At 39.8% G+C, this 14,194-nt stretch overlaps 1 protein-coding gene across 1 annotated transcript in view; it reads right to left on the reverse strand.

Annotated features, from left to right (window-relative positions):
- Positions 1–5,995: 5,995 nt before the first annotated feature.
- GMCL1 (germ cell-less 1, spermatogenesis associated) overlaps positions 5,996–14,194 on the reverse strand; it is a 63,550-nt gene continuing 55,351 nt past the window's right edge. The window contains exon 14 of the mRNA XM_005893592.3: positions 5,996–8,054. Coding sequence (XP_005893654.1) covers positions 7,926–8,054 — 129 coding nt within the window. The 3' untranslated portion in view covers positions 5,996–7,925. The remainder of the gene's footprint in view (positions 8,055–14,194) is intronic.

Genomic DNA, 14,194 nt, shown 5'->3' on the forward strand with positions numbered 1-14,194 from the left:
AGTGGTTAATTTAAAATGTTAAAATAAGAAAAAAAGAAAAACAAACACCAACCCCCCCCCACCGCACCCCTGCCCCCTCCCACAACCCCCCACCGCCGGCCATCTAACCTAAAGGATTTAGCAACAAAGTCTTTGTTCACTCAGTTTTATGGAGTTGTGAATGACTTTTACAGTGGAGAGCGAATTTGTATACCCCCCCCTTTTTTTTGGTCTTTGTGGCTTTTGAGATCTTAGTTCCTCCACCAGGGATTGAACCTAGGTCCCCCTCAGTGAATGCATGGAGTCTTAACCATTGGACCACCAGGGGGTTCCCTGCATAACCCTCTTGAAAAGTTTCGCTTATGCAGGGCAAAATATGGCAGGGCAAAATATGGGTGGAGGTAAATCTGGAGGTTTTGTGAAGATGGGAGAAACCTAAGCATGTTTAAAATATTGGTATGAACAAGTCAGTTTAGAGAAATAAAAAAGTACGAGAGAAAGAGAAAACCAAAGGAGTAAAGTTTCCTAAAGGGACAGCCCTGAGATTTACCTCAGGCAGAAAAGCGCCCCCTCTCCCCCACCTGAAGATGTGGGACAGAAACTGTGCTCTGCTAAGGCTTCCTTATTTACTGATCAAGTTGCCCTCTCTCAGAATATAGATTATCCATCACTGTGTACTTTCAGCACTGTTATCTTGAAGAAAAATCCTGTTTATAATACATGGCGTGAGGTTCCCTCATTCTAATGGTTATTTTAATGACTTTACAGTAGGGTAAAAGGCATTTGCACCCCACTCCAGTACCCTTGCCTGGAGAATCCCATGGACGGAGGAGCCTGGTGGGCTGCAGTCCACGGGGTTGCTAAGAGTCGGACATGACTGAGCAACGTCACTTTCACTTTTCACTTTCATGCATTGGAGAAGGAAATGGCAGCCCACTCCAGTGTTCTTGCCTGGAGAATCCCAGGGACGGGGGACCTGGTGGACTGCCGTTTGTGGGGTCGCACAGAGCTGGACACGACTGAAGCAACTTAGCAGCAGCGGGGTAGGGTTGGAGTGCTGTCAACACTTGTGATCATACTTACAAGTTCCCTCCCTAACCAGACAGGGCAATTTCCCATAAAGGTAAATTTGTGTATGTTGTTGTTTTGTCACTAAGTTGTGTTTGACTCTTTTGTGATCCCATGGACTACATAGCCTGCCAAGCTCCTATGTCCGTGGAATTTCCCAGGCAAAAATACTGGAGCGGGTTGCCATTTCCTTCTCCAGGGGATCTTCCCAACCCAGGAATTGAACAAACCTGCTTCTCCTGCACTAGCAGAGGGATTCTTTACCACTGAGCCACCAGAGAAGCCAAAAAGTATATGTACTTTATATAAGAACATTCAGTTCAATTCACTCATGCAGTGTCCGACCCTTGCGACCCCATGAATCGCAGCATGCCAGGCCTCCCTGTCCATTACCATCTCCTGGAGTTCACTCAAACTCACGTCCATCGAGTCGGTGATGCCATCCAGCCATCTCATCCTCTGTCGTCCCCTTCACCTCCTGCCCCTAATCCTTCCCAGCATCAGAGTCTTTTCCAATGAGTCAACTCTTCGCATGAGGTGGCCAAAGTACTGGAGTTTCAGCTTTAGCATCATTCCTTCCAAAGAACACCCAGGGCTGATCTCCTTTAGAATGGACTGGTTGGATCTCCTTGCAGTCCAAGGGACTCTCAAGAGTCTTTTCCAACACTACAGTTCAAAAGCATCAATTCTTCGGCGCTCAGCTTTCTTCACAGTCCAACTCTCACATGACAACAGGAAAAACCATAGCCTTGACTAGACGGACCTTTGTTGGCAAAGTAATGTCTCTGCTTTTGAATATGCTATCTAGGGTGGTCATAACTTTCCTTCCAAGGAGTAAGCGTCTTTTAATTTCATGGCTACAGTCACCATCTGCAGTGATTTTGGAGCCCCCAAAATAAAGTCTGACACTGTTTCCACTTTTTCCCCATCTATTTCCCATGAAGTGATGGGACCGGATGCCATGATCTTCGTTTTCTGAATGTTGAGCTTTAAGCCAACTTTTTCACTCTCCTCTTCCACTTTCATCAAGAGGCTTTTTAGTTCCTCTTCACTTTCTGCCATAAGGGTGGTGTCATCTGCATATCTGAGGTGATTGATATTTCTCCCGGCAGTCTTGATTCTAGCTTGTGCTTCTTCCAGCCCAGCATTTCTCATGATGTACTCTGCATATAAGTTAAATAAGCAGGGTGACAATATACAGCCTTGATGTACTCCTTTTCCTATTTGGAACCAGTCTGTTGTTCCATGTCCAGTTCTAACTGTTGCTTCCTGACCTGCATATAGGTTTCTCAGGAGGCAGGTCAGGTGGTCTGGTATTCCCATCTCTTTCAGAACTTTCCACAGTTTATTGTGATCCACACAGTCAAAGGCTTTGGCATAATCAATAAAGCAGAAATAGATGTTTTCCTGGAACTCTCTTGCTTTTACGATGATCCAGCGGATGTTGGCAATTTGATCTCTGGTTCCTCTGCCTTTTCTAAAACCAGCTTGAACATCTGGAAGTTCACGGTTCACATATCGCTGAAGCCCGGCTTAGAGAATTTTGAGCATTACTTTACTAGCGTGTGAGATGAGTGCAATTGTGCGGTAGTTTGAGCACTCTTTGGCATTGCCTTTCTTTGGGATTGGAATGAAAACTGACCTTTTCCAGTCCTGGGGCCACTGCTGAGTCTTCCAAATTTGCTGGCATATTGAGTGCAGCACTTTCACAGCAGCATCTTTCAGGATTTGAAATAGCTCAACTGGAATTCCAACACCTCCACTAGCTTTGTTCATAGGGATGCTTTCTAAGGCCCACTTGACTTCACATTCCAGGATGTCTGGCTCTAGGTGAGTGATCACACCATCGTGATTATCTTGGTCGTGAAGATCTTTTTTGTAGTTTTTCTGTGTATTCTTGCCACCTCTTCTTAATATCTTCTGCTTTTGTTAGGTCCATACCATTTCTGTCTTATCAAGCCCATCTTTGCATGAAATGTTCCCTTGGTATCTCTGATTTTCTTGAAGAGATCTCTAGTCTTTCCCATTCTGTTGTTTTCCTCTATTTCTTTGCAGTGATCTCTGAGCAAGGCTTTCTAATCTCTCCTTGCTATTCTTTGCAGCTCTGCATTCAGATGCTTGTATCTTTCCTTTTCTCCTTTGCCTTTCGCTTCTCTTCTTTTCACAGCTATTTTTTAAGGCCTCCCCACACAGCCATTTTGCTTTTTTGCATTTCTTTTCCATGGGGATGATCTTGATCCCTGTCTCCTGTACAATGTCACGAACCTCATTCCATAGTTCATCAAGTACCCTATCTATCAGATCTAGTCCCTTAAATCTATTTCTCACTTCCACTGTATAATCATAAGGGATTTGATTTAGGTCATACCTGAATGGTCTAGTGGTTTTCCCTCCTTTCTTCCATTTAAGTCTGAATTTGGCAATAAGGAGCTCATGATCTTAGCCACAGTCAGCTCCCGGTCTTGTTTTTGCTTACTGTATAGAGCTTCTCCATCTTTGGCTGCAAAGAATATAATCAATCTGATTTCGGTGTTGACCATCTGGTGGATGTCCATGTAGAGTCTTCTCTTGTGTTGTTGGAAGAGGGTGTTTGCTATGACCAGTGCGTTCTCTTGGCAAAACTCTATTAGCCTTTGCCCTGCTTCATTCTGTACTCCAAGGCCAAATCTGCCTGTTACTCCAGATGTTTCTTGACTTCCTACTTTTGTATTCCAGTCCCCTATAATGAAAAGGACATCTTTTTCGGTGTTAGTTCTAAAAGGCCTTGTAGGTCTTCATAGAACTGTTCAACTTCAACTTCTTCAGCGTTCCTGGTTGGGGCATAGACTTGGATTACTGTGATATTGAATGGTTTGCCCTGGAAACGAACAGAGATCATTCTGTCATTTTTGAGATTGCATCCAAGTACTGCATTTCGGATTCTTTTATTGACCATGATGGCTACTCCATTTCTTTCTTCTAAGGGATTCCTGCCCACAGTAGTAGATATAATGGTCATCTGAGTTAAATTCACCCATTCCAGTCCATTTTAGTTTGCTGATTCCTAGAATGTCGACGTTCACTCTTGCCATCTCCTGTTTGAGCACTTCCAATTTGCCTTGATTCATGGACCTAACAGTCCAGGTTCCTATGCAATATTGCTCTGTAGAGCATCAGACCTTGCTTCTATCACCAGTCACATCCACAACTGGGTATTGTTTTTGCTTTGGCTCCATCCGTTCACTCTTTCTGGAGTTATTTCTCCACTGATCTCCAGTAGCATATTGGGCACCTACTGACCTGGGGGGTTCCTCTTTCAGTATCCTATCATTTTGCCTTTTCATATTGTTCATGGGGTTCTCAAGGCAAGAATACTGAAGTGGTTTGCCATTCCCTTCTCCAGTGGACCACATTCTGTCAGACCTCTCCACCATGACCCGCCCATCTTGGGTGGCCACACAGGGCATGGCTTAGTTTCATTGAGTTAGACAAGGCTGTGGTCCTAGTGTGATTAGATTGACTAGTTTTCTGTGATTATGGTTTCAGTGTGTCTGCCCTCTGATGCCCTCTTGTAACACCTACCATCTTGAGTTTCTCTTACCTTGGATGTGGGGTATCTCTTCTCTTACTTGGGTTTCTCTTACCTTGGACCTGGGGTATCTCTTCACGGACACCTCTAAGGCACATTAAACATTAAGCATCTGTGATTCCTACAAATGTACTATCTTGAGACTTGGTTAAATTGTTTTACCTTTTCTAGTCCTATTTTATGTAAAATCACCAGTCTTTACAAAAGCATCCTACTTTTAATCTTTACAGAGGGCTTCCCTGGTGGCTCAGATAGTAAAGCATCTGCCTGCAATGTGGGAGACACAGATTCAATCCCTGGGTTGGGAAGATCCCCTGGGGAAGGAAATGGCAACCAACTCCAGTACTCTTGCCTGGAAAATTCCATGGATGGAGGACCCCCCCCCCCACAGTCCACAGGGTCGCAAACAGTTGGACATGACTGAGCAACTTGACTTTATCTTTACAAATGGATGCATACTATTGAGTCAGTAATTTCACCACCAATTAGATATAGTTTGACCACTAGTTAATAGAGGTTGATGATGTTTGAGGTTTTCTGTTTTTGTATCCTTTTATCATGGACTTTCAGAAGAATTGCAAACTCTGTGGTTGGGAGGAAACTACTGTGACTTCTTTTTTAATGTAGTTAATGGATTTAGGTCCAAATTACTTGAAGTTATGATTCAACACATCATTCTAGGTGATTGATAAATTATCTACCATTTGCATTCTATTATCCTTTTCTATTCTTTACATGGGTTCATCTTTAAGGGAATATAATTCCTGACAGTTTCAACGTTAACAGTCCACTATTCTAGAGCACCTCTGTTCAACAGAACTTTTTGCAATGATGAACAGACTATATTTGCACTGTCCAATACAGTAGCCACTAGTTCCTTGTGGTTAACTAAGCACTTGGAATGTATCTATGTGACTGAGGAAGTAAATTTTAAGTTCTATTTATTTTTAATTAGCTTTGATAGCCACAGTGACTCTGGTGACCCTATTTTTACATCTGATGTTGAAATCTGCTTATTAATGATGGCAATCAATCCTCTTTAAAGACTTTGAAATGTGATAAAATGTTGGCTACTAAATGCTTGGTAAAAAACTAATGACTACCACTAATCATTTAATTTTGCCTACCTTGCTAAGTTTCAAGCCAAATTTTTGAAAAAGAAAGGTATATTTATATATCTCTAGTAATTTAGCATGGAACTCTAGAATATTTCCTCATAAGGACCTCTTCTTTACTGATAGCCAAGTAAAAATAATTATTAGTTGGCTAAATATTGTTTTCTAGCCCTTGCAGCTTAAAAAAAGACTTGGCAAAGGTTATAAGGCAAAAGGTGACCAACACAAAAATCTTCATATATATTAGTTGATATAAGACTCCAGCTGATACTTAATACTTTATTAAGAAGATTCCAATTAAAAAGAATGAAAAGTATGCAAAGTATTTGGTAAGAAAACAAAAGCAGATCTTTACTATCAGTGTGGAGTACTAGCTGACAATTACCGGTTTCTCCAGTGAGACTACAACCTACTTGTGACTGAAGAAATAATTCTTTTGTTTGTAAGCAATTTGGCTAGGAAACAAACAAGGGACAGGAACCATATATAATTCCACTTTGATCAATTCATACAAGTGAAATGAAATAATTTTACTAATATACTCAAACTTTAATTATCTTTACTTCCAAGATTTGTAAAAATTCAGTTATTTAAATTTGATTTAAATTTGGTATTTATATTTTTAATATGTAAGGGTAAGGAATCTCTGATGTTACAATAAGGAAAAAAACAAAAGCATCTCATGAAAGAGATACAGCCAAATACAAAAACAAGAAATGTAGTCTCTTGATACAGCCAAATTATTGTATTAAAACCATTCAAACTACAGTTCTAGGGGTAGAGATAGGGAAGGCATTTAAAAGCTTCCTTTAAATTCACCATGAGGGATCAATTTTGAAAGGACAAAAGTGATTTATGATCTATGGACATATCGCTAGGGAATAAAAACTAGCAATGAGTTCTAAAAGTTAAATCTAACTATAAAAAATTCAAACTTGGAAAAAAAAATTCTGGTTTCAACTGAGTTATTTTTTTGGTTCATTTTATATGTTATTTATTCTTTCTCCAAATGAGTATTTATTATTTGTACAGGTACACAAAAGTAGTTCCCATTTTTCTTAAAACATACTAAAAATATTTATTAACCACAAAAAATACTCACTTTGACTTGAAAAATGATGAGCATGTCTATTTTCAAAATAGCAGTAAATGCAAGAACCGAACATATATAAATCATGAAAAATGTACATCTCATTTTTGACAAAAATAAGTTCTATTTATACATTAATGCTTTATTATCAGCTTCTATATGATATCCTCCGACCTTATTTACATTTACTATGAGATTTCTAATATTATGTTTAACTCAAAGGCACTCAATTCGGAGATTATAAAGTCCTGAGATTCCCAACTAAAATTTGAAAATAAATAATTCAAAGACCACAGAATATGAAAATGTTTAACGTATAATATTTGGTATATAAATAATCTGTGACCTAATAATAAAATTGTACAGAATGTCAAAGAAAAGACCATAAAAGGCAAAGGAATATCCTTGGAATCAAACTAATTTTCTTCCCCTATTCAAGATCATTTGAAAGCCTGAAGCTGATTTTTTTCTTGTTAAAATGCTAGGAAAGCAAAATAAAAAAGCATGAAAATGCTAAAGTTAAATAAAAGTTCCTCAGCTTAGTCTTCAAAACCATGAAAAAATATTTAATGACTAATAACATATGTAGACTAGAAGAATATCTGACTAGTAGGAGGAATCATAAAGAGCAGCTGGAAAAAAAATTAAGGACAGCTTTAAATATACCAATTGAAAGAGCATTTATAATTGGCCAGATTATTCCTTTAGCTTTCTTTTAGTCAGATAAAAATGAAACTAACAGATGGATAATTGAGGTTCACTAACATTAAGTAGGATCAAAGTTCAAGCTGAAAACTGACTCTATGTATGGTTGCAGAGAAATGGGAAATTTACCTATAGCAATTTTCTACTGATGCTAAATTAAAAAGCATGAGTTGATATCTTTATTAGCAAATGGTTTGACAGATATTCTCTTGGCTTTAAAATGCTTTTCCATATATGCATAGAAATGTAATGAGGATAAGAATAGTCTTCTGTATTATCTGTACAGTTCGTAAGGCCTTTGTCATTGTTAGTCACCTTAGATGTGAATATCTGCAGGGCCATTAAATTAAAGCTGGCAAAAAAGTTTTCAAAGTGCTACTGTTTCCAACTGGTGAGTTCTTCAGTTTTCTGGATTTTCTGGATGATGACTATTTTCAGTTCTTTTTTCTGGCGATATATACAGGAAGTTACAGCAGATATATAAAGGGAAGATCAGAAGCCTGCTGTCCAAGTTCATCACTACTTGTTCCTATAAAACAAATTTGTTACTTTAATGATAATAGTAGTAGTATAAAAATAAAACAGAGAACCAACTGTTGAATTGAGTGAACTAAAGGTTAGTATGGTGGTTAAAAGTTTGCATCTGAAATCTGACAGTCTCTGTTCAAATCTCAAGACTTCCACCCACTAGCTTTGTGACCTCGGGCAAGTCACTGACTTTATCAACTGCAGCTTCCTCACTGTAAAAGAGGAGAATAACCACTCCATAGGATTATACTAGGATTAAATGAGACAATGCACATAGAGGGCTCAGCAAAGCCAGCTATATATTAAATTACCAATAACGGTAGTTATTTTCATTACTGGAAAATTTCTATCAAGTACCTACATATTTTATGAACAGATACGGCCCAGAAATAGAGACTTCTCATTTGGTTTCTATGTCTGATGGTCTTTATGTGCAGCAAATACTTGATGGGAGTCATTATTGTCACAACAATAAGCATGGCCCCTTCCCACCCTTGTCTAAGATTTCCCACCATCTCTAATGCAAACAAGTTATTTGTCTCTTGGAACCTAAAATACATTACCATGTAAAATCAATTTCAAGTTCAGTTACATCAATATACATGAGAACAACTTGAGATTCTAGAGACAGGAGTTGATACTACACCTGAGAGCTACAAATATAACCCTCACTCACTCATGTTACAGATCTCTGGAACCGTTTACCAGCAGGTTTTCATGAAAAGAATAAATCCTTTTAGAGTATAAGCAGTAGCCCTGAAATGGGAACTCCTCTATTTTTTCAATAGTTGGATATATTCTCTGAACTAATATGCATTTGTTTTATCTTTATACATTCTGGAGAATACACTTTTAAAAAAAGTTAAAAAAATATTTATTTTTGACTGTGCTGGGTCTTTGATTCTGTGTGGACTTTCTCTAGTTGTGGTGAGTGGCTGCTACTCCTCATGGTAGTACACAGGCTTTAGGCGAGCGGTCTTCAGTAGTTGCAGCTCATAGGCTCAGCAGTCACGGCTTCTGGGCTCTAGAGTATGGGCTCAGTAGGTGTGATGCACGGGCTTAATTATCTGCGGCACGTGGAATTTTCCCGGACCAGGGATCAAACTCATGTCCCCTGCACTGGCAGGCAGATTCTTATCCAGTGTACCACCAAGGAAGTCCCTGAAGAATATACTTTTAAAATACTGTTTAAATCTAGAATTTTATATTATTTACTGAAGCATGTGTTCCTACTAAGGGACTAAAGAGGGACTAAAACTGCAACATTTGAGTGACAGACAAAGGCTCAGCTAGATACAGCTTCTGTGTTGGGGGATCAGCAAGATAAATTTGGATAAAGAAGGCAGGGAATAGAAATGTTACACACAGACACACACACTATAGTCTCCAAATTGGGCAAAGTGGTATTTTGTTGTTTAAGTGAACAAAATGGATATGATGACAAGTCAGATGAGGCATCACCTGGGCTGATGGTGCAAACAGGGCTGGCAGACAGCAAGCATGTCAAAGCACAGTTGACCTTCAGATGCTTAAGTCACCCTGGACTAGTCAACATGTGTAGCAATAACCTGACTCAAGGCAGATTTACTAAGTCTATTGAGGACAAAGGCTTTGATGATGTGTGTATCTGATGATAAAAGCAAGATTCTCTACTCACAACTCTTAAGAAAATTAGCATTCTGGTATCTAAATATAGTTAAGGTTGGTGGGGGAGAGTAGGTCAAAGACCCAATTCTGGGGAAAGAGAGCCATGCAGATATCACTTGGGGGCTGAATGGACATACCAATTTCTGATTATAACACTGTACTAATCCCCATTTCCCGTTCATTAGATACCTAATTCTTGCTTTCTTAAAACCTTTAATGCCGCCCGATGGCTCAGTTTATATCTATACGTGCACCTTTATCTTTAGAAAAGCTCCATTTTCCTTCTTCCACTATGGCATGGGAGCAGTGAAGCCCATACATCACAGCATCAGACATAGTGGTGGTATCTTCCTAGTTTTCATCTGTTTCCAGACTGTTTTTTCTATCTTCTCTGCTTCTCTGAGGCTCATGTTACTTATTTCTACTATAGCTCTATTATTTCTAAATTCCAGAATCCTTAAGTCCAACTCCTTACTAGAAATCTTCGCTTAGACATAAAGCAACTCAAGTTTAAATCATCAGCTACTGAATACTACCTACCATTTCCATTCTTTTTGGGCCGTCAGTGCTGTCATGCTTGCAACTGGTTTTGATTCCCCATCCTAGTTCTTAAATACTTCATTCCAGGTTACTTTTTTTGCCCACCCCTTAAATACCAACGCTCCCTAGGTTTCCATCCTGTCATATTCTCAACATAATTTCCTGTAGGTTGTCTGATCCAATCGTTATTCCTAGCCCAGGCACTGCTGATAAACGCTAGACCCATTTATCCACCAGTGTTCCAATTTTTACCTCAGTGCCCTCAAATCAAATATGCTTTAAACAGAATTCATCATCTCTTTACCCCCAAGTCATGTTCATTTTCCTTCCTATAATTCAAATATAAGGGAAAAAAGTTGCCCAAGTCACAAAGCCAGGTACTATCTCTGACTACTTTCTTCCTCACACTCACACACACACTTAAGCATCAAATTCTACCAAGTGCACCCCTTAATTTTGAGAACCTATCAACATCTCTTCACCCCATTACTATCCTCCTTAAGTTGAGGTTCTCGTTGTTTCTGATCTGGGTTACAGCAAGAGCATCTTTTTTTTTTTTTAATTGGATATTGGTTTATTTTTTTAAAGGGTCTTTACTGAGGTATAAACATACAAGTTACATAAAATATACAATAAGTTCTACTACATGTATATACACTTGAGAAACCAGCATACTCAAGATAATAGACATATCCACCCCCATCCATCCCCCTCAGTGTCCTTAGGTTCCTGATGCTTCCGCCACCCTCTGGAAACCAACTGCCTGCTTCTGTTCCATAGTCTGCCTTTTCTAGAGTTTTAAATAAAAAGAATCATACAGAATGCACTCTTTTTTGTCTCACTGCTTGCATTTAGATTATTTCATCCATGTTATTGTGTGTACCAGTAATTCATGCTTTGTTTACTGCTGATAATTTGGATTATAGCAATAGTTTCTAAAAACTGTCTTCTTGCCATTATCATGCCTCTAAGCTCAAAATGAATTCTAAAGACCTAAATGTAAGATCAGAAACCATAAAACACTAAGAGGAGAACATTGGCAGGACATTGTATAAAATATAAAATCATAGCAAAGTCCTCTATGACCCACCTCCCAGAGTAATGAAATAAAAACAAAAATAAACAAATGAGACCTAATTAAACTTAAAATCTTTTGCATGGCAAAGGAAACTATATAAACAAAGTGGGAAGACAATCTTCAGAATGGAAGAAAATAATAGCAAATGAAACAATTGACAAAGCATTAATTTCCAAAATATACAAGGAGCTCATAAAACTGAACACCAGAAAAACAAACAACCCAATCAAAAAAGTGGGCGAAAACTTAAACAGATATTTCTCCGAAGAAGACAAACAGATGGCTAATAAACACCTGAAAAGATGCTCAACACCACTCATTCAGTTCAGTTCAGTTCAGTCGCTCAGTCGTGTCCCAACTCTTTGCGACCCCATGAATTGCAGCATGCCAGGCCTCCCTGTCCATCACCAACTCCCGGAGTTCATTCAAACTCAAGTGTATCGAGTCAGTGATGCCATCCAGCCAATCTCATCCTCTGTCGTCCCCTTCTCCTCCTGCCCCCAATCCCTCCCAGCATCAGAGTCTTTTCCAATGAGTCAACTCTTCGCATAAGGTTCCTTCCAAAGAATACCCAGGACCGATCCCTTTAGAATGGACTGGCTGGATCTCCTTGCAGTCCAAGGGACTCTCAAGAGTCTTCTCCAACACTATAGTTCAAAAGCATCAATTCTTCAACGGTCAGCTTTCTTCACAGTCCAACTCTCACATCCATACATGCTACTGGAGATCAGTGGAGAATAACTCCAGAAAGAATTAAGGGATGGAGCCAAAGCAAAAAAAATACCCAGTTGTGGATGTGACTGTGATAGAAGCAAGGTCTGATGCTGTAAAGAGCAATATTGCATCAGATCAGATCAGATCAGATCAGTCGCTCAGTCGTGTCCGACTCTTTGCGGCCCCATGAATCACAGCACGCCAGGCCTCCCTGTCCATCACCAACTCCCGGAGTTCACTCAGACTCACGTCCATCAAGTCAGTGATGCCATCCAGCCATCTCATCCTCTGTCATTCCCTTCTCCTCCTGCCCCCAATCCCTCCCAGCATCAGAGTCTTTTCCAATGAGTCAACTCTTCACATGAGGTGGCCAAAGTACTGGAGTTTCAGCTTTAGCATCATTTCTTCCAAAGAAATCCCAGGGCTGATCTCCTTCAGAATGGACTGGTTGGATCTCCTTGCAGTCCAAGGGACTCTCAAGAGTCTTCTCCAACACCACAGTTCAAAAGCATCAATTCTTCGGTGCTCAGCCTTCCTCACAGTCCAACTCTCACATCCATACATGACCATAGGAAAAACCATAGCCTTGACTAGACGGACCTTTGTTGGCAAAGTAATGTCTCTGCTTTTGAATATGCTATCTAGGTTGGTCATAACTTTCCTTCCAAGGAGTAAGTGTCTTTTAATTTCATGGCTGCAGTCACCATCTGTAGTGATTTTGGAGCCCCCCAAAATAAAGTCTGACACTGTTTCCACTTTTCCCCATCTATTTCCCATGAAGTGATGGGACCGGATGCCATGATCTTCGTTTTCTGAATGTTGAGCTTTAAGCCAACTTTTTCACTCTCCACTTTCACTTTCATCAAGAGGCTTTTTAGTTCCTCTTGGCTTTCTGCCATAAGGGTGGTGTCATCTGCATATCTGAGGTGATTGATATTTCGCCCAGCAATCTTGATTCCAGCTTGTGTTTCTTCCAGTCCAGCGTTTCTCATGATGTACTCTGCATATAAGTTAAATAAAGAGAGTGACAATATACAGCCTTGACGAACTCCTTTTCCTATTTGGAACCAGTCTGTTGTTCCATGTCCAGTTCTAACTGTTGCTTCCTGACCTGCATATAGGTTTCTCAGGAGGCAGGTCAGGTGGTCTGGTATTCCCATCTCTTTCAGAACTTTCCACAGTTTATTGTGATCCACACAGTCAAAGGCTTTGGCATAGTCAATAAAGCAGAAATAGATGCTTTTCTGGAACTCTCTTGCTTTTTCCACGATCCAGTGGATGTTGGCAATTTGATCTCTGGTTCCTCTGCCTTTTCTAAAACCAGCTTGAACATCAGGAAGTTCACGGTACACATATTGCTGAAGCCTAGGAATCTGGAATGTTAGGCCCATGAATCAAAGCAAATTGGAAGTGGTCAAACAGGAGATGGCAAGAGTGAACGTCGACATTCTAGGAATCAGCAAACTAAAATGGACTGGAATGGGTGAATTTAACTCAGATGACCATTATATCTACTACTGTGGGCAGGAATCCCTTAGAAGAAAGAAATGGAGTAGCCATCATGGTCAATAAAAGAATCCGAAATGCAGTACTTGGATGCAATCTCAAAAATGACAGAATGATCTCTGTTCGTTTCCAGGGCAAACCATTCAATATCACAGTAATCCAAGTCTATGCCCCAACCAGGAACGCTGAAGAAGCTGAAGTTGAACAGTTCTATGAAAACCTACAAGACCTTTTAGAATTATCACCCAAAAAAGATGTCCTTTTCATTATAGGGGACTGGAATGTAAAAGTAGGAAGTCAAGAAACACCTGGAGTAACAGACAAATTTGGCCTTGGAATACGGAATGAAGCAGGGCAAAAACTAACAGAGTTTTGCCAAGAGAACGCACTGGTCATAGCAAACACCCTCTTCTAACAACACAAGAGAAGACTCTACACATGGACATCACCAGACGGTCTTCTAACAACACAAGAGAAGACTCTACACATGGACATCACCAGACGGTCAACACCGAAATCAGATTGATTATATTCTTTGCAGCCAAAGATGGAGAAGCTCTATACAATCAGCAAAAACAAGACCGGGAGCTGACTGTGGCTCAGATCATGAGCTCCTTATTGCCAAATTCAGACTTAAATTGAAGAAAGTAGGGAAA

This window comes from Bos mutus, chromosome 11, assembly GCF_027580195.1.
Source record: "Bos mutus isolate GX-2022 chromosome 11, NWIPB_WYAK_1.1, whole genome shotgun sequence".
NCBI classification, from domain to species: domain Eukaryota; kingdom Metazoa; phylum Chordata; class Mammalia; order Artiodactyla; family Bovidae; genus Bos; species Bos mutus.